Source organism: Hemicordylus capensis, chromosome 2, assembly GCF_027244095.1.
Source record: "Hemicordylus capensis ecotype Gifberg chromosome 2, rHemCap1.1.pri, whole genome shotgun sequence".
In the NCBI taxonomy this organism is placed as follows: Eukaryota; Metazoa; Chordata; class Lepidosauria; order Squamata; family Cordylidae; genus Hemicordylus; species Hemicordylus capensis.
In genome coordinates, this window is record NC_069658.1 from 426,764,999 (window position 1) to 426,789,063 (window position 24,065).

A 24,065-nucleotide genomic window follows, 5' to 3' on the forward strand; every position below is an offset into this window, starting at 1 on the left:
GTTGGGGGGGGATTTTTCCTTGAGGGGTTCAAGATTCTTTATTGATGCCTAGTCTTAGATCTTTTAGACACAATTAATATTACTGCATTCGTCTTATGGTTTTTTTTAATGGACAAGATCTTTTATGTAAACTTGTATGGTTTTGTTGGACTCTCAGAGATGTAACCTTTCTGTTTCTACTTATAATACTAATAATAGCATTAACAAAAGAACACAAGTGTACTCCTCCTGTTGCAAACCTTCAGCTTTGGTACCCCATAGAAATCTTTAGTGTATATGTACACACACACACACACACACACACACACACACACACACACACTAAATGTTAAGAGTTATGAGACAGGCTACTCTTGTCACTGGCTTACATCCACTCAGTTAGTCATGAATACTGCTATTGAAATGAATAGCACACCTGAACTTGCCCCATTAATTAACCACTACACTACGAGCCAGTGTGGTGTAGTGGTTAGAGTGCTGGACTAGGACCGGGGAGACCTGAGTTCAAATCCCCATTCAGCCATGATGCTTGCTGGGTGACTCTGGGCCAGTCACTTCTCTTTCAGCCTAACCTGGCTGAGAGAGACAGGGTTGTTGTGAGGAGAAACGTAAGTATGTAGTACACTGCTCTGGGCTCCTTGGAGGAAGAACGGGATATAAAATGTTAATAATAATAATAATAATAATAATTATTATTATTATTATTTCATTACGACTTCTTATGAGTAACTTAGTATGGATGTAAGCCAGTGGGAAGAGTAGCCCATCTCATAACTGTAACATTTAAATGTGCCTGTAGGCATGTGTGCACATATGTACATAAAAGCACAGATTTAAATGTTATGGTTAAGGAGACAGGTTTTATTTATTTATTTATTTATTTTTATTGTTAGATTTATATACTGCCTTTCATTAAAAACAATCACAAGGCGCTTTACAAAAGTTAAAACACATAATAAAAATAAATTAAAAGTATTTAGCTAAAAATATAAAAACAGTCTGATATTAAAATATATAATATACAAATACAAAACACTATACATGGATAAAAACACATAGAAACAGCAATAAAACAATGATGTAAAGGCCTGGATAAAAAGCCAAGATTTAACCAGCTTTCCAAAAACTGTGACAGAGTCTGAGGAGCGAATGGCCACTGGGAGAGCATTCCAAAGCCTGGGGGCAGCAACAGAGAAGGCCCTGTCCCAAGTGCACGACAGCAGGGCCTCCCTCATTGTCAGCACCCGGAGCAGAGCCCCCTCAGATGACCTCGTCAAGCGGGCAGAAACCTTTGGAGGAAGGTTACTACAGTCACTGGCTTATATCCATGCCAAGTTACTCATAAGAAGTCATAATGTAATTAGTGGGACTAGCTTACTTGTCCTATTAATTTCAATGGGGGGGGGGAGTCAGTTCTAATTTTCGGAAGCCTGTCCGTTAGGCTGAGGGGAGGGATACGTGAAGCTTCAACACATAGCCAGCCAATCAGGAGCAGAGGAGGAGGGTCCTTACCTTCCTCCCTCCCCTACATGGCTGAGGATGTGGCTTCCAGCTGGCAGTCCACAGATGGGGAGCAACAAATAGTGCATCTGCAGTGAATGAAGGCTGGAGGACTACAAGTATTCCCTGGGAGACCTTCAAATACTGATACAGGTACTAGTACTGTACCCACTGTTGGGAACCCTGGCACTGCATATGGAGTCTGCATGGTTGTTCCCTGAATCGAGGCTAGAGTTGTCTTTGAAAAAAAGAGCTGGAGACTTTGCCAAAAGGATGTCGCACAGCATGAGATACCTTTGTGACTGTTGGGAAAGAGTGATTAAAAGTATGACTTGATCTAGTCACTGTTAACCAGGGACTTCAAAAATGGATTTCCAGCTACTACTTAAGGGCTACAGGGTCCATGTTTAGATGAGAGTGTGGGAACTTTGCATTCAGTCTATTTTCTGCTGCAAGAAAAGGTAAAAAAGGAACGTGGCCAAGTTCTATTAGCACACTTCACGTGGGCTGGCAGTTCTTGGTGTCATATTGCAGGCCAACCAAGGGTCCTACACTTGATCCAAGAATTGCTGGCTGATTATCATTCCTAAATCAAAGCCAAGAAACACATTTTGGATTGCCCTCATCATCTCCAAGAGCTGAGAATGGAACCAACGTTTTCTGAGAGCCTGTCTAGGTGCTTTCATGAGCTGCCACTGACATCCATGTAATGTGTTGTCAAGCCAGAGAAGTCTAAAAGTTAAAGTGCTGGTGTTTTTACCCAGAATGCCTAGTTCCTCCTCTCAGCCCCAAACACCAGCCTATGAATTCAGGAAATAAGTGTCAGCGCCTTTCCGTGTCTGCGGTTGATGAACCATGGGAAGTGGGCTTAGACAGGAAACATAAGTCTTTGTGATGCAGCGAGATTTTGTGTAGATGAAGTACCGGATTATTCTTAAGCATGACAAGGAATTCTTCATAAAAGAAGTTGTCTGTAAGCATGGCTAAGTAGGGAGGTGCCAATACAGCTGGCGAGAGTCCACTTTGTGGATCGCGTAACTTAAGTATCATGTTCTCCACCAGTGATCAAAGTGCTTTGCACCTCGGAGATTTTAAACATGGGATTGTTGTAATAGGCTCTAAGAATTGATTGAGACAATGTAGCTTGTGTGGTGATATTTTTTGGCGAAAAAAATCTAGCTGACATCCTGACTAACGCATGTGTGCTTCTAACACCTGTGAGCATGCAGCGAAAACCCTTGCACTAGGTCCCATGTTTCTGAAGTGCAGGCTTTCTTGCGCAAGAACGCAAATATCTTTGGTACTCTCCCAGACTCTGGAAGTACTGTGGTGGAGTGGAAACATGTGGCTGACCTTCCAGTCATTCCTGCCCCATGGGCTTCTGCACCTTATCAGTCTAGGGATGTCAAGGCCTAAGGGTCTTATCAGGCCATAAGAACATAAGAAAAGCCCTGCTGGATCAGGCCAAAGGGCTATCCATTTCAGCATCCTGCCTCACACAGTGCTCAACTAGATGCATCCGGGAAGCCCCCACACAGGGCAGAGAGGGCAACCGCCCCTTCTCCTTGGTGTACCTGGTGTTCAGGGCATGCCACCTCTGATCCTGATGAAAACAGACATTTACGAAGGCTAATAGCTATTGATAGCCCTCTCCTCCATGAATTTGTCTAATCCTCCTTTAAAACCATCTAGATTGGTGACTAGGTCCTTTAAGTGTATCATAACAGAAGAACAGCCCTGCAGCCCTAGTCCAGCATCCTGTTTCACACAGTGGCCCACCAGATGCCTCTGGGGAGCCCACAGGCAAGAGGTGGATGAGGGCATACCCTCTCTCCTGTTGTTGCTCCCCTGCAACTGGCATTCAGAGGCATCATGCCTCTGAGGCTGGAGGTGGCCCACAGCCACCAGACTAGGAGCTCTTGATAGACCTGTCCTCCATGAATTTGTCCAAGCCCCTTTTTAAAGCCATCTCTCTAATACAACTTGTGGTACCTCTACCTCTATCTGCCAAATTTGCAGATGATACCAAACTCTTCCGGGTAGTGGAATCCAAAATGGATTGTGAGCAGCTCCAAAAGGATCTCTCCAAACTGGGGGAGTGGGCAACAAAATGGCAAATGCGGTTCAATGTTGGCAAGTGTAAAGTGATGCACATTGGGACGAAAAACCCCAACTTCAAGTATATGCTGATGGGATCCGAGCTGTCGGTGACGGACCAGGAGAGGGATCTTGGGGTTGTGGTGGACAGCTCGTTGAAAGTGTCAACTCAATGTGCGGCAGCTGTGAAAAAGGCCAATTCCATGCTAGGGATCATTAGAAAGGGGATTGAAAATAAAACGGCTAATATTATAATGCCCTTATACAAAACTATGGTGTGACCACACTTGGAGTACTGCGTACTATTCTGGTCACCACATCTTAAAAAGGACATTGTAGAACTGGAGAAGGTACAGAAGAGGGCAACCAAGATGATCAGGGGCCTAGAGCACCTTTCTTATGAGGCAAGACTACAACACCTGGGGCTTTTTAGTTTAGAAAAAAGACGACTGCGGGGAGACATGATAGAGGTCTAAAAAATCATGCATGGTGTGGAGAAAGTGGAGAGAGAGAAATTCTTTTCCCTTTCACACAACACTAGAACCAGGGGTCACTCCATGAAATTGATTGCCAGGAGGTCTAGGACCAACAAACGGAAGTACTTTTTCACACAACGCGTGATCCACTTGTGGAACTCTCTGCCACAGGATGTGGTGACAGCCAACAACCTGGATGGCTTTAAGAGGGGTTTGGATGACTTCATGGCGGAGAGGTCTATCAATGGCTACTAGTCGGAGGGCTGTGGGCCACCTCCAGCCTCAAAGGCAGGATGGCTCTGAGTATCAGTTGCAGGGGAGTAATGGCAGGAGAGAAGGCACGCCCTCAACTACTGTCTGTGGCTTCCAGCGGCATCTGGTGGGCCACTGTGCGAAACAGGATGCTGGACTAGATGGGCCTTGGGCCTGATCCAGCAGGGCTGTTCTTATGTTCTTATGTACCACATTCCACACCGATCACTGAACTATCTTCTGGGCTAGGAAGCCATCCTCTTAGTGAGACTCTGAGACTGGTTCTCCACTGCTGCTACCGCCTGCCACAGCTTCAGCCTCTCCTCCTCATACCCTCTAAGTTAGCAGCTCAGGTTGATGTGTAGTGAGAATAGGAAAGTACTGGAGATGATTAAGACCAGATGACATGCAGAGCTGCGGTGGGGGAGGGGAGCTTATTTGCCAAACTTCCGTATTTAATAGGAGTAGAATTGATGGTTCGGAGTTGACATTTTAGGTGAAGGATTATGGGCACAGATCCTAGGCATCTGCTGGGTGGGGACTTTGACCTTCAATCCATTAGAGTTGGACACCCCTCTGCTGGGCGAAGCTGCCTCCACTGCTGCCAGTGTATAGGGAGAGGTAGGGAAGGACGTTTATGTTGCTGGCAGCTGGAAATGTAGAAGGGGCTCTGCTTTTGGAAGAATGCAGTGTGGGCCCTTTGCCTTCTTATTGTGCCGCTCGTCACTTCTGGTTCCTTCCTCACTTGAACAAAAGTGACATTGTTGAGACTCCATCCCCCTTGCATTTCCAAGGAGTCAGAGCAAGTGAGTCAGAGAGAGTCTGCGGACGTTTGCATCTGGCAGGTAGCCCGCCTTTTGTAAGCCGAGCTGGCCCTCTATGAATCAGGTCTGGGTGTGTGTAAACAGCCCAGTGGCATGTATGGATGTATACAGTGGTAGAAAGGAATAAGTTTGTGTGTGTGCATGTGAATGGTGTAGAGTGGGGTGAATGAGCAAGTTTGTGAATGGGGCAAGAAAATGTAGGAGAGTGTTTGTGAATGGGATGTGTGAATGATACAAGGGAATGTGTGTGTGAATGGTAAAAAGGAGAGGGAGAGGGAGGGAGAGAGAATGGTACAAGCAACAATGCGTGTATGCGTGCATGCACCAGTACATGCAAGTGTGTGAAGGATATGAGAATATGTCTGTGTCTGAGTATCAGTGCAGAGAGCTGGTCTTGTGGTAGCAAGCATGAATTGTCCGATTTGCTAAGCAGGGTCCACCCTGGTTTCCATTTAAATAGGGATTACATATGAGCACTGTAAGATATTCCCCTTAGGGGATGGAGCCGCTCTGGGAAAAGCACCTGCCTGCTTGCATGCAGAAGATTCCCAGTTCCCTCCCTGGAAGCATCTCCAAGAGAGGGCTGAGAGAGATTCCTGCCTATAACCTTGCAGAAGCCAGTCTGTGTAGACAATACTGAGCTAGATGGACCAAGCGTCTGACTCAGTAAAAGGCAGCTTCCTATGTTTCTAGGTTCAAGTGCTTCGTTTCTAAAACAAGAGGTGTAAGGACTTGAGCTTCATTGGAAAGTAATTCCTGAAAGCCATGTCCTCATACCTCAGCTGAAAAGTGAGTGAAAGGCACTCTGTACCTACTCAGAGGCAATCTCAGTTATTCTTAGGGCAGCTTTACCTGTAACGCAGCAAGTACGGTTGCTGCTGGTTCCCAGAGTGTCTGGGGGAGTCTGACTTCCAGTGTCGGGAAGGCTATACCGACATTGGTTGTGCCATCCGAACCCGCCAGTGTAAACACATCCTACCCTTCTTATGGTTCCAGGCGCGACATCTGTAACCAAGGTTTCAAGTCAGTTACCGATGCCGGGTTCGGAACTGTGAGGAGGGTAGAATATGCCAACATCCATGAGCTCAGACGGCAGGGCTAATGTCAGTCTAGCCTGCCCAGCGTGCAAGTCGGGGTGCTGCATGTGCTCTGAGAACTGACAGTGCACAGCAACTGCATTTGCCATGTTACATGTGAAGCTGCCCTTACTATGCAGCCTTGGCAAAGGAAACAAAGGTGTTTCTCTGCCCCTTGGCAGGCAAAGGTGTTGTGAGCGCTGGCTCAGACTGACCCAGTGTGTGTATGCACACACTCATCTCTCTGTGGCTGAATGTCTGGGAAAACGTCGTGCTGTGGGACAAGACAGGGTGAGGATGAGTGTTGTGTGTGGCTAGTGCATGAGAGGGTGTGTGTGCGTGTGTGTGCGTGTGCGCGCGCATGTTTTCTCTCATACAAAGAGAGCATTCGTCTATTTATTTTATTTATTTTTACATTTTTATCCCGCTCTTCCTCTGAGGAGTCCAGAGTAGCTTCTGTGTTTTATGTTTATCCTCACAACAACCCTGTGAGGTAGGTTAGGCTGAGAGAGAGGTGAGTGGCCCAGAGCCATGCAGTAAGGTTGTGCACATGACCATTATACCGGCCACTGGGGAGGGCTGGCGGGGAGGCAGGCTCCTACCTGCCTCCCAGCCTGTGATCTTGCCGCTCCCTCTCTCGCTGCTGCCCACGTGCCCACACGAGTGCTGGGGCAGCGAGCAGGGATATGGAGGAGGTCCTCCAGCATCCCACAATGCATCATGTGATGAGTGCCGTGTATTCAGAGATTTCCCGCTGCTGGGCTCTCAAGCGTCCCCACAACTGGGAAGGGTGAGGGAGAAGGGTAGGCATACCCTCCCACCTCACTTTTAGCCCAGTTAAAAAACCCAGGCTACTCAGTCAAAGAGCTCCAGGATTGGGGCCAATCCCAGCACTCCACATGAGCAGCCCTACCTGGGTGGGGCTGGGCAAGCCTGGGTAGGGCTGCTGCTCATGTGAACAACCTTGGTGAGTTTAATGGCTGAATGGGGATTTGAACCTGTCTCCTTGGTTCCCTAGTCCAACTCTCTAACCACTACACTAGTCTATTACTACACTACACTACACTACACTACACTACACTACACTACACTACACTACACTACACGGGCTATTCAGACGATCGGCAAAAATTGGGCTAGGAGAGCCTAGCCCGATTTTTGCCGATCGTAAGAACTACCGGGCTTGCAGCCGAGCTTGGTGGTTCTAGAGCGGGTAACCCGCTTGAGAACCCCTGCCTTAAAACTAGGTTTGCGAAGTGAGCGCTCTGCAAACCTGGTTTTAATTATCGTGAGTAGCCGCAGTGCGCCTTCACGCTGCACCTACTCATGAGTAGACCCCTGGAGGGGAGGCGAAAAGCCGCCTCCCAGCTTCGGGGGTCTCCCCAGTATGCCCTGTGCGCTCGCGCAAGGCATACTGGGGCTTCCGGGGGCCACGTGGCCCCCGAGCTCCCCACCCCCCGCCGGCTCCGTCACGGAACCAGCCATCGTGTGGGCAGCCGATCCAGCCGCCCAGGGCTCCCTGCCCACTCGTGAGCGGGGAGAGTGGGCTTAGCCCTCTCTTCCCACTCACTGCCCCAAACCGGGTCTCACGGATCGTGAGACCTGGTCCTACAGTCTATTAGAAAGCAAGGTTGAAAGAATGTTCAGATGGGCTTCCTTTTTCTCTCCATCGAGCACTTTCCATGCTTTGAAGAGCTGAGTTTGTTAAACCCATCATAAGATGATGCAACTTCTCATTTTATTTGATTCTGCTGTGTAATCCGAGACCCACCCTCTGTGCAGTTGCGCTCAAACACCCTGGGTATTGGGGTGAAAACCAATACTTTCTGCTGACCTGGACTACCTCTTGGTGCTTACTTCCAGCCTCCTGTGGTTAAAGCTCCTGGATAGGAAAATGCCCACTAAAACGGAGAGGCTGAGCCAAGAGGTCTCAGCCATCGCTGTCTCCGATTATTGGGGATTAAGGTGAGATGTTTACAGGGACAGATTGTTCCCTGCCTGTGGGGCTTTGGTACCTCCTGAAAGCATCTCATATACGGTTGGATAAAGGAGATCAAGTGGGATGGACCCCAGAATATATTCCATCTGGCAACTGCCATGTGTGTGATTCAAGAGCTGCCTCCAGACCTGGCCCGAGTCTTGATCCAGTACAGGGTGTGACAGTCATCACACTCTGCTGCAGGGCAACTTGCACATGTCGGTTGTGCCTTAGCACTCATCTGATGTGAATCTGTCCCTTCAGATTTTGCCCTAGTGTGGACGGAGTCAGTCTTGATAAATAGCTTGTGAGGTCAAGAAAGGTCTTTGAGGAGATCAGTCTGTTCAGCAAGGTTGCAGAATCCTTGAATAAGCCACATAATCCACAGCCACATTTTTCAGGGTGCTAGACAAATAGCATATGTGGTGAGTGAGTGAGTGAGTACGGGGATTAAAGAGGCTGAGTGCCTTGCTGCAGAGTAAGTGATAATTTCAATTGGTTCTATGTCCTCTGAGCGCAATCTCTCTCTCTCTCTCTCTCTCTCTCTCTCTCTCTCTCTCTCTCTCTCTCTCTCTCTCTCTCTCTCTCACACACACACACACACACACACACCCTAATCAGTAACACTCACTAAAGGATTTGCTCGGCTTCAGGGGCATAGCTATAATTGAGCGAAAAGGTTCAAAGAACATGGGCCCCCAGCTCCTGAGGGCCCTCCAGCTCCACCCCTCCCTATTTTCTTCATTGTCTCCCTCACTCTGGGGGCCCGCCAGAGAAAGGGATGAACACGGGCCCCCTCTCCCCTAGCTATGCCCCTGCTCGGCTTCATGTCTTCCCTTCATGACTAAAGGTGCCAAGAGAAAGAGAAAGACTGTATCTTTGGCATGCTGTACAATGCATATTTGCATGATGCTTGTGCACAGAGTTGTTGGGCCAGAGAAATCCCAGTCCACTCTTTCCAAGACTTCCAGTAGCTGAGGCACCCTTTCTAAGGTGGAAAATGTTTGGCTGTTGTAGGGTGAAAGAGTACAAACAATCTGCCCTCAGAGGAGTCCACCCTTTGTGTTCCTGCAAGAGTTATTGTTCTGCATGATGTGTGGGGCAACCTGGAGCAGTGACTCATGCAGAGATGCAATGGGCAACAAAGTCTGACTTCAGGCTCAGGGGATCCTTGGCAAGGTGACATCGGAAAGGTCCCTCTTCTCACCATGGGGTTCTTTCATTCTTGGTAGGCTGGCAGGAGCAGCAACGGTGTTGTAGACAGTGGCTGCTGCCTACTGTACTCTCCACTACCCGACAATGTCACATTACATTGTGGGGAGTATTGCAGGGGGAGGAAATGGGGAAGACACTGTTGTTACTGCTGTTGGCCTGCCAAGAATGAAATGGTGTCTTCTGCCATGATAAGGAGAGGGGGCCCACCAGCAGCAGTCCAAGGGGCCAATGCAGGCATCTGCAGTGGAGGCCCCTAGGTGTGCTCAGTAGCTCCCCAGGGGTGCCATGTGCTGATGCTGGCCCTGTGAGAAATTTCCTGGGAAGACTAGCAATTCTGTTGCATCTCTGCATCAGCATCCAGTCACTCCAAGGAGAATTAGCCACAGGAATCTGGGTAATTCTGGCTGGATGAGGGTCACGCCACAGCAATGACTCTGCATGCAGAAAGCAGACTCCTCAGAGGATGAGTCCTTTGGGCTTCCAAGTGCACTCAGGATTCCATTTGCGTATTTTTTCATGGAACGTGAGCAGTTTCCTTGTGGCACACAGTTGGAGAATGACTGTCCTAGGCTGACCCTGTCCTAGATTGACCATAACTTCAAGGGTCATGGGCCAATGCCCTTGAAGCTGTGATTCTGTGCTTCATATTTTGAATCTCCCAACTGCAGGGATATAGCAACAGCTGTATGCAGGAGGCAAAGTAGCAGATAGAGTGCTTTTCTGTTGCAGTGCTTTGACGGCCTTGTGCCTGCCCACCATGTCCCCCAAAGTGGAAACCCAACTAAAAACTTTCATGCTATTTCAAGCTCAGCCCTATAGGAGCTATAGCTCAGTTATACAGTACATGCTTTGACTGCAAAAGCACCTAGGTTTGATCTCTGGTATCTTGAAAGAAAGTTGGGAAGGATCCTCCTCTGGAAACAGGGAGAGCTGCTGTCAGTCAGCATCAACAATACGGGGCTTGATGGACCAAAGGGTCTGACTTATACTAATAAGCCAACTTCATATGTTTTCTGTGTAGAAAAGGTGCTTTAGCATTTGTCTCTATATGGCTTTATCGTATACAAACAGAAGCTGTTCTTGGTATTGGTTTCCAGCGTGAAGTTCTAAAACAGTTCTGTTGTGTGGCTAAATATTCATGACTGTATTGCAGTGAGTCATGTTTGGTTTTATTTTTGGATATACATGTATTAACTTCCTGAAAATGTTTCTTGGGCAGGAGGAGGAGGAGGAGATGTTTCAGGCAGGCTGCTTTTATGGTAGAGATGCAGTGTACACATACGTATAGGTATAGATGATTTTTAAAGCTGCAAACAGAACTCCGTACAAATAATATTGGATCCCAGAAAGATGCTGTTAATCAAAAAGAATAGTATTTCATTTGAATAGTAACATCACAACAGCTGAAAGAGGCAGAAGCCGAAACGTCTTGCCTGTTATATTTCTGTTTAGTTGACCAACAATACATGTATATGTAAAGGTAAGGGTAAAGTGTGCCGTCAAGCCAATTTTAACTCCTGGTGCCCACAGAGCCCTGTGGTTTTCTTTGGTAGAATACAGGAGGGGTTTATCATTGACATCTCCCTCACAGTATGAGATGATGCCTTTCAGCATCTTCCTATATCGCTGCTGCCCGATATAGTACCAGAGGGGATTTGAACAGGCAACCTTCTGCTTGTTAGTCAAGCATTTTCCCTGCTGCGCCACTTAAGGTGACATGTATAGTAATGACCTCCTAGTTCAAAAAGTGACTGGGGGAGAAAATGTGCCTGGAAATCAAATTGGTGTTTTGTTGCTGTTGTCTTTTTCCAGCCCCTGAGTTTCTCTGTGCTGCACAGCTATATGTTTTTGAGCATGCCTGAACTTTTCACCATAAAGTGGCAGCCTTGCAAAATCCTAGACTTCTTGGGAATTCTGTTATGTTCTTCCCCCGCTCCCCTATCGGAAGCTCACTGCATTGAATGAGGCAAAGATTTGGGAAGGCTCAAGCATCCCTGGCCTCCAACACTAACCACCTATGGATTAATTCCTAAGTACCAGAGGCACTTGCGTGGAAGTTTTAGGGACTAGTAATTTGGTGTGGACCAAGAAGAGTCATGCATCATCTAAGACACTCGACAAAGACAATAACTTTCAAGATCGTTGAAAGTGGTTTGAGAGGTTTCACATCTTATTACATATACTGTACTGTCTAGATAATTATTTTGTCCCACTGTCACCCTTGGTCAAGGAAATTGTGCAGGCTTTTGATACAACAGCAATCCTTACATAGCCCTTAAAAAGATCTTACAGTACAGAAGCACCACTTCTAATGTATCTGATCACTCTGTCTATGCCATTATAATGCTTATATTGGTCCAATTGGTGCATTGCCCTTATTTGACTTTGGTGCATTGGTGCATTTGGTCCAATTGGTGCATTGCCCTTATTTGACTGTAACCCATATGGGTTGTAGCAGGGTTCATGGCTGTCTTTGGGAGAGAGTGAAACAGAACAAAGTTAAAGAGAGTATGAGAGTGTTATAAGAAAATCCAGAGAGAATGATGAATATAAGATAATTAAGTAAAAGTAGATCTTATGGTGCATTTGAATTCATCTGAACAGGTTGAAGGCCACTGGTTTAGTACAGCATTTTACTCTTTGATAGTATATTTGATTTGGGAAGGACCATAGCTCAATAGAAGAGCATCTGTTTTGCATACAGAAGGTCCTAGGTTCAGTCCTTGGCATTTCCAAGCAGGGTTGAAGAATACCTATCTAAAGCACTGGAGAGCTGCTGCTAGGTGGTGTAGGCCAGCGGTTCCCAACTGGTGGTACTCCAGATGTTGCTGAACTACGATTCCCATCATCCCCAGCCTCAGTTTATTGTGGCTTGGGGATGATGAGAACTGTAGTTCAGCAACATCTGGAGTATTACAGGTTGGGAACCCCTGATGTAGGCAATACTGAGTGAGATGGACCAATAGTCTGACTTAGTAGAAGGTAGCTTCCTGTGAAATCCTTATTCTTCTTTGCTGGGACTGGGGGTGCAGACACATTAGACAGAACAAGGCAGTACATTATTGCACTGTTCAGATCAGACCGGACCAGACTTGAGTGTCTGCCAACCCCACCCATCGTCCAGTCAGCACATTTCCGAATAATCAATATGCTCATCAGTAATCCAGTCTCATACTTTTTCTCTCAGCAAGGAAAGCCCTTCCGCATCTTCCGGTGGGTGTGGTGAGATGCTGCCTGAGAATCCCTCACTACCTGTCTCTTTGCTCTTCTCCTTAGAGTTCCATGAACCTCCCTCCTGACAAGGCTCGTCTCCTGCGGCAATATGACAATGAGAAGAAATGGGACCTCATTTGTGACCAGGTAAAGTCCGGATGACATAGGGAGAGAGTCCTCTCTGCCATCCATGCTACAAATCATATCACAGCTTAGGTCTCTCACTCACTCAGGCAGGACTGCTGCCAAAACATGTCCCCTTGAGCTACAGTTCCTTGACTGCCTTCAAAAGAGTGGGCTGCCTCTCCTGATCACAATGCATTTTTAAAAAAATGTTTGGCTGCTGAATTCTTCTGGGAATGATGTCTCCGTTATCACATGATGGATGGATGAAACTCCAATGTGCAACCCATACGCGAGTGTTATAGACCATCTGGGGAAAGTTCTCTTTAACCTGAATTGTAGGCACAGCATTTTTAGCTCTGGAAAGATTCTGGTTCACTTACGTAACTTCCACAATTATGCCTATACAGCATCGTAAGATAGGCATAACTGTAAAAAGAGATGTATACAGGAGCGGGGGTAGGGGGTAGGCGTTGCGTGCAGCTCCATAATAGTAATAGCAACAGTACTAGTACCAGTAGTAGTAGTAGTAATAGAAGCAGCTCTCAGACTGGGGCCTCTAATATCATTTGTAAATTGCCATCTGAATGAATATCACATGCCCTAGTCCCAAAGCCTTTCTTCGTGATCAATACAAGTGTTTGTAGACTTCTAAAGGTAATTTGTTGGTTATTTTCAAGGCAAATGGCCTCTCATGTGAAATGCTTTGAGAGGGAGGAAAATTCTTTAAAGAGAAAGGAATGGCTTCATCCGCCCTCCCTACCCCTGCAATACCTGACAACGGGACGATGACTCGGTGCAAAAAGAGAGGCACACAGCTGCTGCCCGAATCACACTATGATACTGTTCCTCTCTGCCCAGTGGGGGAAAGCATGATTCCAGGATAAGATTGTTCCTTCCCTGGCCCATCTCATACATTGAGAACCTTTATCCTAAAGTAACAGCAATTCTGTTGCAGCCGTGAAAACCTGCTGCACAGGTTCCTTGAGGTCATTTGAGGAAAGTGGCATATTATTTTTCTCTTGCTATGGGCACCATGGCAATGGTGTGGGTTTGGCAGGTCCAAACAGTGGGAGGAAAAGGAGTCTTACAGCCTGTTCTTATGCATTCCTATTGTTTACCTACTTACTTTTTTAGAAAGCACCTATATAGAGCCAGCGTGGTGTAGTGGTTAGAGTGCTGGACTAGGACCAGGGAGACCCGAGTTCAAATCCCCATTCAGCCATGAAACTAGCCGGGTGACGCTGGGCCAGTCACTTCTTACTCTCAGCCTAGCCTACTTCACAGGGTTGTTGTGAAAGAGAAACTCAAGTATGTAGTTCACCGCTCTGGGCTCCTTGGAGGAAGAGTGGGATATAAATGTAAAATAGTAAATAATAATTATAATATGTCTAAATGTAGTCCAAAAACAAATAAAAAATACAGCCTGCCCATAGGCTGACTATCTAACAGTCAAAGCAAGACATGTTAAGGAGGAAGGGAAAATAAGGTAAAAGAGAACATAGGAACTCAGAAAGCTGCCATATACTGAGTCAGACCATAGGTCCAGTAGGTCTATCTAGCTCAGTATTGTCTACCCAGACTGGTGGCAGCTTCTCCAAGGCTGCAAGCAGGAATCTCTCTCAGCCCTATCTTGGAGATGCCGGGGAGGGTACTTGGAACCTAGATGCTCTTCCTAGAGCGGCTCCATCCCCTGAGGGGAATATCTTACAGTGCTCACACTTCTAGTCTCCCATTCATATGCAACCAGGGCAGACCCTGCTTAGCTAAGGGGACAAGTCATGCTTGCTACCACAAGACCAGCTCTCCTCTGGTCTTGAGATGCGGGAGGGTAACTTGTGATTATCCATGGTGAACAGATGAGTTTGAGGAGGTGAACAAATATTTTTTAAAAAATAGGGGTAGGTGGAATGGCACATTCCAGTGATGGGGAGCTGCAAGGAAAAGGGGAAACAGGCAGACAACAGAACGCGAAATCTTTGGCTGAATAAGAAGACTGGCATATAGCACAAAGGATCCAAGGAGGAGCACATGAAGAAAGCAGAGCCATACACATGGCCCTGAGAGGGGCGGGGCGGTGGGAAGGCAGGGGTGAGCCCATCTTCCCCCCAGACGATGACAATCTGCTCTTCGGCACACCAGCGTGCACCCACACAATCCATGCTGCTTTGAGCAGTGTGGATCACTGGAGGCCAGGAAAATGAGTCCTGGCTCCCAGGAATCCTAAAATGCACTGCACAAGCAGCATGGTGCATTGGGGGATTCCACCGTGAGCTGGGTGCTCTAGGCACCTGGCTCTGTGGCTGCTTGGGCTGCCTGCAGCCTGGGCATTCACATGACCTTGGACCTGGGGTAACGGGTGCTCTGGCATCCTTTAAACCAGGTAAAAGCAGCACTGGGATTGGCCTTGATCCTGGTGCGTCACATGAGCAGCCCTATCCAGGGGGGACTGTCCAAGCCTGGGTAGGGCTGCTCATGTGAACAGCAGGACCATGGAGACATTTGAACATGAATACAAAAAGCTTAGAGTGAAGACAAGAAGAGAGCAGGAGCTTACTCCCAGGTAAGTGTGGGAGTAAGGTTACAGACTTAAAAGGAAAGACACAGACCTTTCTAGCGTTTGTGTCGCAGGAAAGGCCTTGGAAAAGCCTGAGCAGGATTTATCTGGGTGGAGCTGAGACTGGAAATGACTTGGCTTTCAAGCTTATTAGAGATACAGGCATAAAGGAGCATCTGGTATTCAGATTATCAGGAAGAGCAAGCCACCAGACATGCTGCTAGTGCAAGTTAACGAAGAGACTTGCTCTGTTAATAAATCAATGGTGGGGACCGTTTTCCTGCAGTGACCCAAGCTAACTGTGCTTTCAAAGATTTTCAACCTTTTCCCCGCCTTCCCTTTCCTCCTTCTCCTACCTCCCACCCACCCTTCCAACTTTCCAATCTGGAACAGGAAAGATTTCAGGTGAAGAATCCACCCCACACATACATCCAGAAACTGAAGAGCTTCCTTGACCCTGGCGTTACCCGGAAGGTAAGGCTCTTGGAGTAATTATTCAATATCTGATTCACCAAGTTGGAAATCATGGCTGTCAAGCAAACAACCTTCCCCCCAGCCCAAGAACAAAGCATTAACCGTGCAATGGGACAATGATTTCTTCCATGCCCAAGCAGGCCCTGTTCTGCTACAGTGGTACCACAATTCAAGTATGAGATGGTGCCATTCTAACGTGCATTGCGTTATATATGCCGCTTCCCATGATTTAGAACGATGCTGCTTCTAGGCTCTGAGCTGAGGAGCTGATAGCAGCACAGCACTAGAAAAAGCAGACAGAAGTGTAGACTTCCCCCTAAGTCAGGGTCCAGCAAGGCTCGGCCTCCAAGCAATGAGGTTTCAGGAGCCAAGTTACTTAACGGTCCAGTGGGGCTAGAGGCAAGAAGTGTGGTCCAGGCTAGGCAAGTGAGTCTTTCCGGACAGCAGTAAACTGCGGGACGTTCAGTGCTTTCGTTCATGTTCCAAACACAGTCTTACTCCCTGTACACATCCTGCTGCAGGCTTCTGCACTATTTCCTAGTGTGAGCTCATCCTCTCTACACATCATAGGTAGGAACCTTGTGTGATTTTCACAGCATCACTTGGCTAGCTTTTTCATTCCAAGAAGAACCTGGCTTTTTCTCCAGTCGCCACAAAAGTAGTAATGAACAGGGACAGATACTTCTGGAAATGCAAGAGCCGGCCAACAGGTGAGATTTGTGTGAGGCCCCTGTTTGGTGTGTGTACAGAGGGTAAGATTGCATTGGGAAGGAGTGTGGAAGCCTGCAGCAGCCTGTGTACAGGGAATAAGATCGCACTTGGAATATTTCTTAATAGTGCTGAAGTGTTCATTAAAACGTGGTGTATCGGTTTAGTGTCGTCACCTGCTTTTCCACTGTAATCGGATTTCTAAAAGATTCCCACTGCCAACCTATCCATCTTTGTCCTTTTTTTGCCCTTCTGATGTAAATACTATAAATTCTCTGTACAAAGTCACATTGCTTCTTTGTGCTGTGTAATTTCCCTTCTGCTTGCACACTGTTGGTACAAGATGGATGTGAACGGACAGGTTCATTCCCATATGAACCTGCCTGATCCCTTCGATTGGCCTCAGTGGGCCTGTTGTCTGGCCCATTTGTAAGGGAGATATTGGTGGGTACCAGAGACGGAGCCTTTTTTGGTGGCAGCTCCCCATCTGTGGAATTCTTTCATATGGAGCCATGGCAGGTCCTTCTTTCATGGTTTCTAAATGGCACTTGAAGACTGAAAAATATAAAATAAAGCTTTTTGTGTTATATTTTATCTGTGAAACAATTATTGTTTTAACTGTGCAGCTTTTGGTATTGTGTTGACTGGCCAACATTCAGACTAAGTAAGTGCTTATGCACTTGCAATTTTTGTCTATCTCCCCTTCCCACTGAAGCCTACGGCAACTCCTGAAAATATGGCCCTGAGGGTCACACAGCTGCTGGGAGCCAGACTGAGCCTTTAGACTGCCAGTTGCCATTCTTTGAACATCTCTGGGCAGAGCCAGGTTGCTTCCCTGATCTGTATCGTACCTAGCTGATGTGGACAAAATCCATGTTGGACTGGAACAACAATAGTCATAAAGAATAAGGGAACATAGGGGAACAATGGCATGAGCAGTCAGGAACAGAATCACATGTTCAGGGATGCAGAAATCCACTAGTCTACTAGTCTGGGCTGAGTGAAATATAATGCCTGACGAATGCAAAAAGTCCTGATGAGCAATGTAGCAATATAGCCTGACAAGTAAAATATTTCGTCTCACTGATAAACTGAGGCAACATTTCTTCATCCCTGCCCATGTTAGAATGGACTTAACTGGATAGTTAAAGTAACCCTGCATGTGCAGGTTGGTTGTGGAAAAGAAATATCCCTGTTTATTCAGTGTGGCTAACAACAACAACAAGGCATGACAAGGTAGCAGGGATGATGCACTGGAACATCTGCAAAAAATACAAGCTACCTGTAGCCAAAAATTGGTGGGCCCATAAAATTGAAAAAGTTGTCGAAAATGAAGATGCAAAAATATTATGGGACTTCCGACTACAGACAAACATCTGCCACACAATACACCAGATATAACTATAGTCGAGAAGAAAGAAAAACAAGTCATAATAAACGGCATAGCAATACCAGGTGATAGCAGAATAAAAGAAAAAGAAAAAGAAACAGGAAAAAAAAATACAAAGATCTACAAATTGAAATTGAAAGGCTGTGGCAGAAGAAGACCAAAATAATCCCAGTAGTAATTGGTGCCCTAGGTGTAATTCCAAAAGACCTTGAAGAGCACCTCAACACCATAGGGGTCACAGAAATCACCCTCAGCCAATTACAAAAAGCAGCTTTACTGGGAACAGCCTATGTTCTGCGACGATATCTATAATAATAATAACAATATTGATAATAAAATTCAGCCATCCCAGGTCCTTGGGAAGAACTCGATGTCTGGATAAAACAAACCAGTCAATAACACCTGACTGACTGTGTAAACAAGAAATAATAATAAAAACTTTATTTGTCAGCTGCCCCATAACAAATTGTTCTCTGGGTGGCTTATAACACAAACAATTATTGTGCTTGCAGAAGTTTCGCCGGAGAGTGCAGGAATCCACCAAAGTGCTGAGGGAGCTGGAGATATCTCTAAGGACCAACCACATCGGGTAAGTTAGTGGTGACCAACCTTCTTGGCAAGTATGCAACATGCCCAAGTATGAGAGAGTGTCACTCTATTGTTCATTATATGATGTGTGCTATTCCTCTGGACTTGGAGTGGTTTTGGCTCTGGCCCTGCAGAGGCAGCTGGGTGTGTGGGCCTGGCTCTGTGCTGTAGACCAGCCTACTCCTGGTCAGATGGGCACAGACTCCAGCTTTCCATGTCACTTGTGGTACCTGTGTTGCTGGTTGGCTACCCACTGAGTCTGTCTTGAAAGAAGAGGCTGGGTTTAGACTTTGGATGTCTGAGTTGGGAACTGTCAGTCTGCTCTGATAATAGGACAGATAGCTTGCTTTGTCTTCTGTCTGTCCAAAAGAAAGTAGAAAGAAAGAAAGTTCTGTGAACTTTGATGGTGAGGGGTAGAGATCTTGCAGAGACAGAGGGCTGGTCTAAATGATACCAGCCAAAGCAAACATGAAAAAGAAGCTGCACACTGAGAGAGAGCACCCATTGAGACATCCTCCACATAAGTCCCAGTGCCCTCATGGTACATCCCTTGATCATATGCAAGCACTGTTCATCTGTAGGGTCCCTAACACACATTCCAAATACTTGGATGAACAGCCCCCACACATGATCAAGGGTCATACCAAGAGGGCATCGGGATGTCCATGGAGGATGTCCCAACGTGTGGCATGCCCCCTCCTTCTTCACGTGCTAGGGGACCAGTATTGCTTGAACTGGCCCAGAGAGATTGACATTCCTCGAGAGCCTCTTTGAAAGTGGTATTTTCCATTCTGAGAATATGTGAGAAACAGGCCAGAAAATGGACCTTTTTGTAAACATCTATGTAGATGAGCTATGCATCTTGTAAAGCTCCTGGGCCCGGTTCATGTGTCTGAGGGCTGGTTCACCCATTTCACTCTAGTAGTGAGCAGAGACATCCTGTACCACATACATCTCCTAAGAACCCTTGTCCTTCCACCTGGTTCACAGTAACATTTCCTCCAGCCAACAGTGTTCTGAGGATAGCTCAGGATTTCTAAAGTCCTAATACTGGCATCTGTTTCTGCTGACATTACATAGATGTGCATCTGTGGCCATTATCTGGCCTAGGGGCATTTTCAAAATGTGAGTAAGGAAATTCCATGATAGACATGTGCATGCATGATATTAAGGAGGAAATGATTGGGAGTTTGAAGCCCTCTCTATTGCCTATGGTGCATGTTTCTGCACTCCCTCACTTCTTGTCCTTTGCAAACTGACTATTGGTAATGAAGGATGAATGGATATTTTCAGATATAGTTACGGAAAACCACATTATATTTAAATTAGTATTATTACCTGATTGAATAAATCTTAGTTGATTTGATTCATTAGGTCTGCAAATATTTGCATGTGAGTCAAACAGTGCTTGAGAAGAAAAAGCGTATTTTGATTTTAGATGATGTATGTACATGTCACATCAGTCACCTAGGAGAGCATTACTGTGTGTGTGTGTGTGTGTGTGTGTGTGTGTGTGTGTGTGTGTGTGTGAAGCAGGAATGCAGCTTCTGAGATGGAGCCTATCACCTACAGTTTTGTAAGGTTTCTATATTAAAAATATAATTAACAATTTGTTTTTAAAAGCTGCTGCCAGATTAATTGGTTTTAGTTGATCAAGGAGCTTTTAACTAAAATATCTAACTGATTAATTGACTAAAGGGTGAGCTCTAATGTAAAGTGCAAAGGGCATGATCCAGGCAATGGCAAGCATTTTAAAGTCTCATTTATTTCAGTGGAAAAGTGAAGCTGGTGCTTAAATAAAATCTCTGCTACTGGAGTCAATTGGACTTCAAAGCAGTATATAAATGTGCCTCGTATTTGTATTCGTAACTTTGCATAGAGTGTGCCGAATGTGTCTACAGAAAGTGGCTCAGTGAGGAGAGCTGGTCTTGTGGTAGCAATCATGACTTGTCTCCTTAGCTAAGCAGGGTCCACCCTGGTTGCAAATGAATGGGAGACCTGATGTGTGAACACTGTAAGACATTACCCTCAGGGGATGGAGCCACTCTTGGAAGAGCAGAAGGTTCCAAGTTCCCTCCCTGGCAGCATCTCCAAGATAGGGCTGAGAGAAATTCTTGCCTGCAACCTTGGAGAAGCCGCTGCCAGTCTGTGAAGACAATACTGAGCTAGATAGACCAATGGTCTGACTCAGTATATGGCAGCTTCCTATGTTCCTATGATAAGGGAAAGTCAGTGTTCCACAGATGATCTGGTTGGCCTGGTTATGCCTTTTCTGGGTAGTAGATTTCCCAGATCCAATCCCCGGCAGTATCTCCAGGTAGTGCTGGGAAAGACTCCTGCCTGAAACCTTGGAGAGCTGCTGCTAGTCAGCATAGACTGTACTGAGCTAGATGGACCAAGGGTCTGACTCGATGTAAGGCAGCTTCCTAGTCTCCTATGTAGCTTAGTAAACTGTGGGGGAAGGACTATTGCCTTTGTCTCCTGCTTGTGGGCTTTCCTGAGGTATCTGGTTGGCTCCTGTGGGAAGCAGCATGCTGGACTAGATGGACCTTTGTCCTAACCCATTAGTGCTCTCCTTATGTTCTTACTGCATGTTTAAGCTGTCTTCTCAGCCACTACAAAGGCACAGCGAAGCAACAGTTCAAACAAAGCAAAAAAAAGAGGAAAGGCGTCTTGCTTGGGGTCATACAGTGGGTAATTTGCCAGGGGAGGGAGACCTGAACGTGTGCCTGTCCTTGAAGTTGCCAAGGCCCCTCAGCTTGGATGAGGCCCTTGGCTCTGGCAGTAATTTGAGAGGGCAGCCTGTCACCTAGCAGGCCTTTCCCACTCAGCTGCCGCCTTTGAGCGGGGAGAGGAGGACACCCTTATTTGATGCTTCCCCTCGGCATGTAGATCTAGCTGCTCCTCTCCTCTGAAAGGGCTGCAGTTGTGAGCTGGGAAATGTGTCCCTCTCACCACCTGCCAAGGCTCCAGCTGGAAGGGAAACGCTGACAAGGGCAGGAAGCCCCGGTGTTCCTGTCTTGGGTTTCCGGTCACTGCTGGACGGGAGTTCCTCAGGATGACTGGTGCTGCTGACACAGGGAGTGATGCTCAGTCAGCAGGACCCTTCAGCTAGGCCTGGTTAAAAATTAAAAAGCTACAACCGGGATGTGGGATTCAGGGATGAGGGCGGACGGGATACCAAGTGCTTGGGAAAGGTGGAGTGAGAGGTTCATAATGCCATTGGTACTTGGCACCTGGTTGCGGGAAAGGGCAGATTTGTAGTGGAGAAGCATACGGGCTGCCGTAGTGGAAGGGAACTTTCAGCTCAGTGGCTTCAGGGTTGCTTGTGCAGCATCAAAGTGTTTCCAGTTTATCTTGCAGTTGATATGCAATGTCTGAAATGAAGGCTAAGGCAGGACTAACTTCTTCTAAACATTCCCATCCTCAGTAACAGGGGTTCCCAACCTTGGGTCCCAGATATTCCACAACAGCCTTTGGAAGGAAGGAAGGAAGGAAGGAAGGAGCCATATACTGAGTCAGACCGTTGGCCTATCTAGCTCAGTATTGTCTACACAGACTGGCAGCGGCTTCTCCAAGGTTGCAGGCAGGAATCTCTCTCAGCCCTATCTTGGAAATACCAGGAAGGGAACTTGGAACCATCTGCTCTTCCCAGAGCAGCTCCATCCCCTGAGGGGACTATCTGACAGTGCTCACACGTGGTCTCCCATTCAAATGCAACCAGGGTGGGCCCTGCTTAGCTAAGGTGAGGGTGGGGAGAGAAGAGATGGCCTGGTTAGGAAAGTAGAGGCAACGGAGCCACAGCAAGCAGACGCGGGAGAAACGGACAACCGTGAGGAGAGGCCAGTGAGCCAAGCTGCTGCTGCTGCTGCTTGGCTAGTCAGCAGGACCAAGCAGCAACACACACTGGAGGGTGAGGCTGGCGGCAGGCGGGGAGCAGGGTGGCTCCAGGGCCAGTGAGGTGGAGGGCAGAGCCAGTGAAGGAGTTGGGGGCAGGCTGGCAAGGAAGAAATGCCTGGTGGCGACAGCAGCAGGCCTGGGTGATACCCATGGCAGGGCAGGATGCCTGCACTCACTGCCTGGGGCCATTTTCTCATGCGGAACCGCCTCTGGGTCTTGGCTGTCTCTCACCTTTAGCTCCCCATTGGTCATACTGGGGTGGTTCTGGCCTACCTTTTAGGCCTGTCATCATGGGCAGGCCTCCCCAAACTGCGGCCCTCCAGATGTTGCTGAACTACAACTTCCAGCATACCCAGCCACAAAAAAATGTGTCTAGGGATGCTGGGAGTTGTAGTTCAGCAACATCCGGAGGGCCGCAGTTTGGGGAGGCCTGATCATGGGGAATCACTGTGATCATGTTTATGGGTGACTTTAAGCAACTAGGAAAAGCACTGCATAAACACCGTGTACTGTTATTGCCACACATGGTTTATTGTGAGGACAACCAAGATAAACACTGTAAGTACTAGGTCACATAAAAGTACTATGAAGTGATTTATAGCAGTAGTAATTAATAAATCACAGGAATAGATCCTCTAAGGCATGAAAAAAGGCAGGGGCTGTTAGCAGCTTTGTGTCCACAATTTTTCTAAAAACCAGTGATGAGTAAATCCTTCCTGCTTTATGTTTTAATACATGGGAGCTAAGGATCTTTTACTTAACAAATGGAAATTCTAAGAAGACTCAGAGCATTATGCCAGTGTCTATTCCACATGTATAAGGAAGCCCCCAACTTACAAATGCCAACCCAATCATACAAACAAGTTGCCACTCTTGGGAACTATATGCGTTCCAAGTTATGAGCATCCTTCTGACTTACAAACGCCCCTTTGGAACACGATCTGTTTGTAAATGGGGGGCTTCCTGTGCTGCAAAAGTGCAGAAAGTGGGTATGGGGCTGTAGCTCAGTGACAGTCTCTCTGCTTTGCATGCAGAAGGTCCCAGGTTCAATCCCTGGTATCTGCAGGTAGGCCTGGGAAAGACCCCTGAGCCTGAAACCTTGGAGAAGCTGCTGCCTGTCAGTGTCGACAACCATGAGCTAGGTGGACCAATAGTCTGACTCAGTATAAGGCAGCTACCTATCTTCCCTATGTTCCTATGGTATTAGGTATAGTATTCAGCATCTTGAGAATGTTGTTAATTATTATTGTTATTGTTGTTGTTATTGTTGTTGTTGTTAATCAAATTTCTAGTCCCTAAGACTGTGAAACTGTCTTGAAGGTGTGCGGTCAATGTCTGGAGAAATGCAGGGGCAGGGAGCAGTGTGGTGGTGTTGAGCAACATTTCTAAAGGTCATTGTAGACTTGGGGTGCCTTGCCTCGCTCTTTGCCACTCCCCATACTTCGCAGGAGCAGAATCAATTGTGCAGAAGAATTTGCATATCGCTGTGTGATTGGCATAACATATCCAGGCCCTGGGATTTGGCTTTTCATGGCATAGAGTGGGGATGCCTTGGTACAGAACGTGGAGAGGGAGGGTTAGTGCACAGCAAGGACAGGCACGTAATCTGGAGAACAGTCCTGAGCTGTAGACAGGCAGAGCCTTCAGTCATGTGCAACTGGGGGTGGGGGGTGGGGAGGAGAGGAGCAGGCGCT

At 47.0% G+C, this 24,065-nt stretch overlaps 1 protein-coding gene across 8 annotated transcripts in view; it reads left to right on the forward strand.

Moving 5' to 3' along the window:
- Positions 1-24,065, forward strand: part of FMNL3 (formin like 3) — a 142,371-nt gene that overhangs the window by 55,454 nt on the left and 62,852 nt on the right. For all 8 annotated transcript variants that reach the window (XR_008315708.1, XR_008315710.1, XM_053293835.1 and 5 more), the window contains exons 2-4: positions 12,695-12,778; positions 15,705-15,785; positions 18,396-18,472. Coding sequence is in view for 6 of the 8 variants with exons in the window: in XM_053293835.1 (XP_053149810.1) it covers positions 12,695-12,778; positions 15,705-15,785; positions 18,396-18,472 (242 nt within the window). In the remaining 2 variants the exon portion in view is untranslated. The remainder of the gene's footprint in view (positions 1-12,694; positions 12,779-15,704; positions 15,786-18,395; positions 18,473-24,065) is intronic.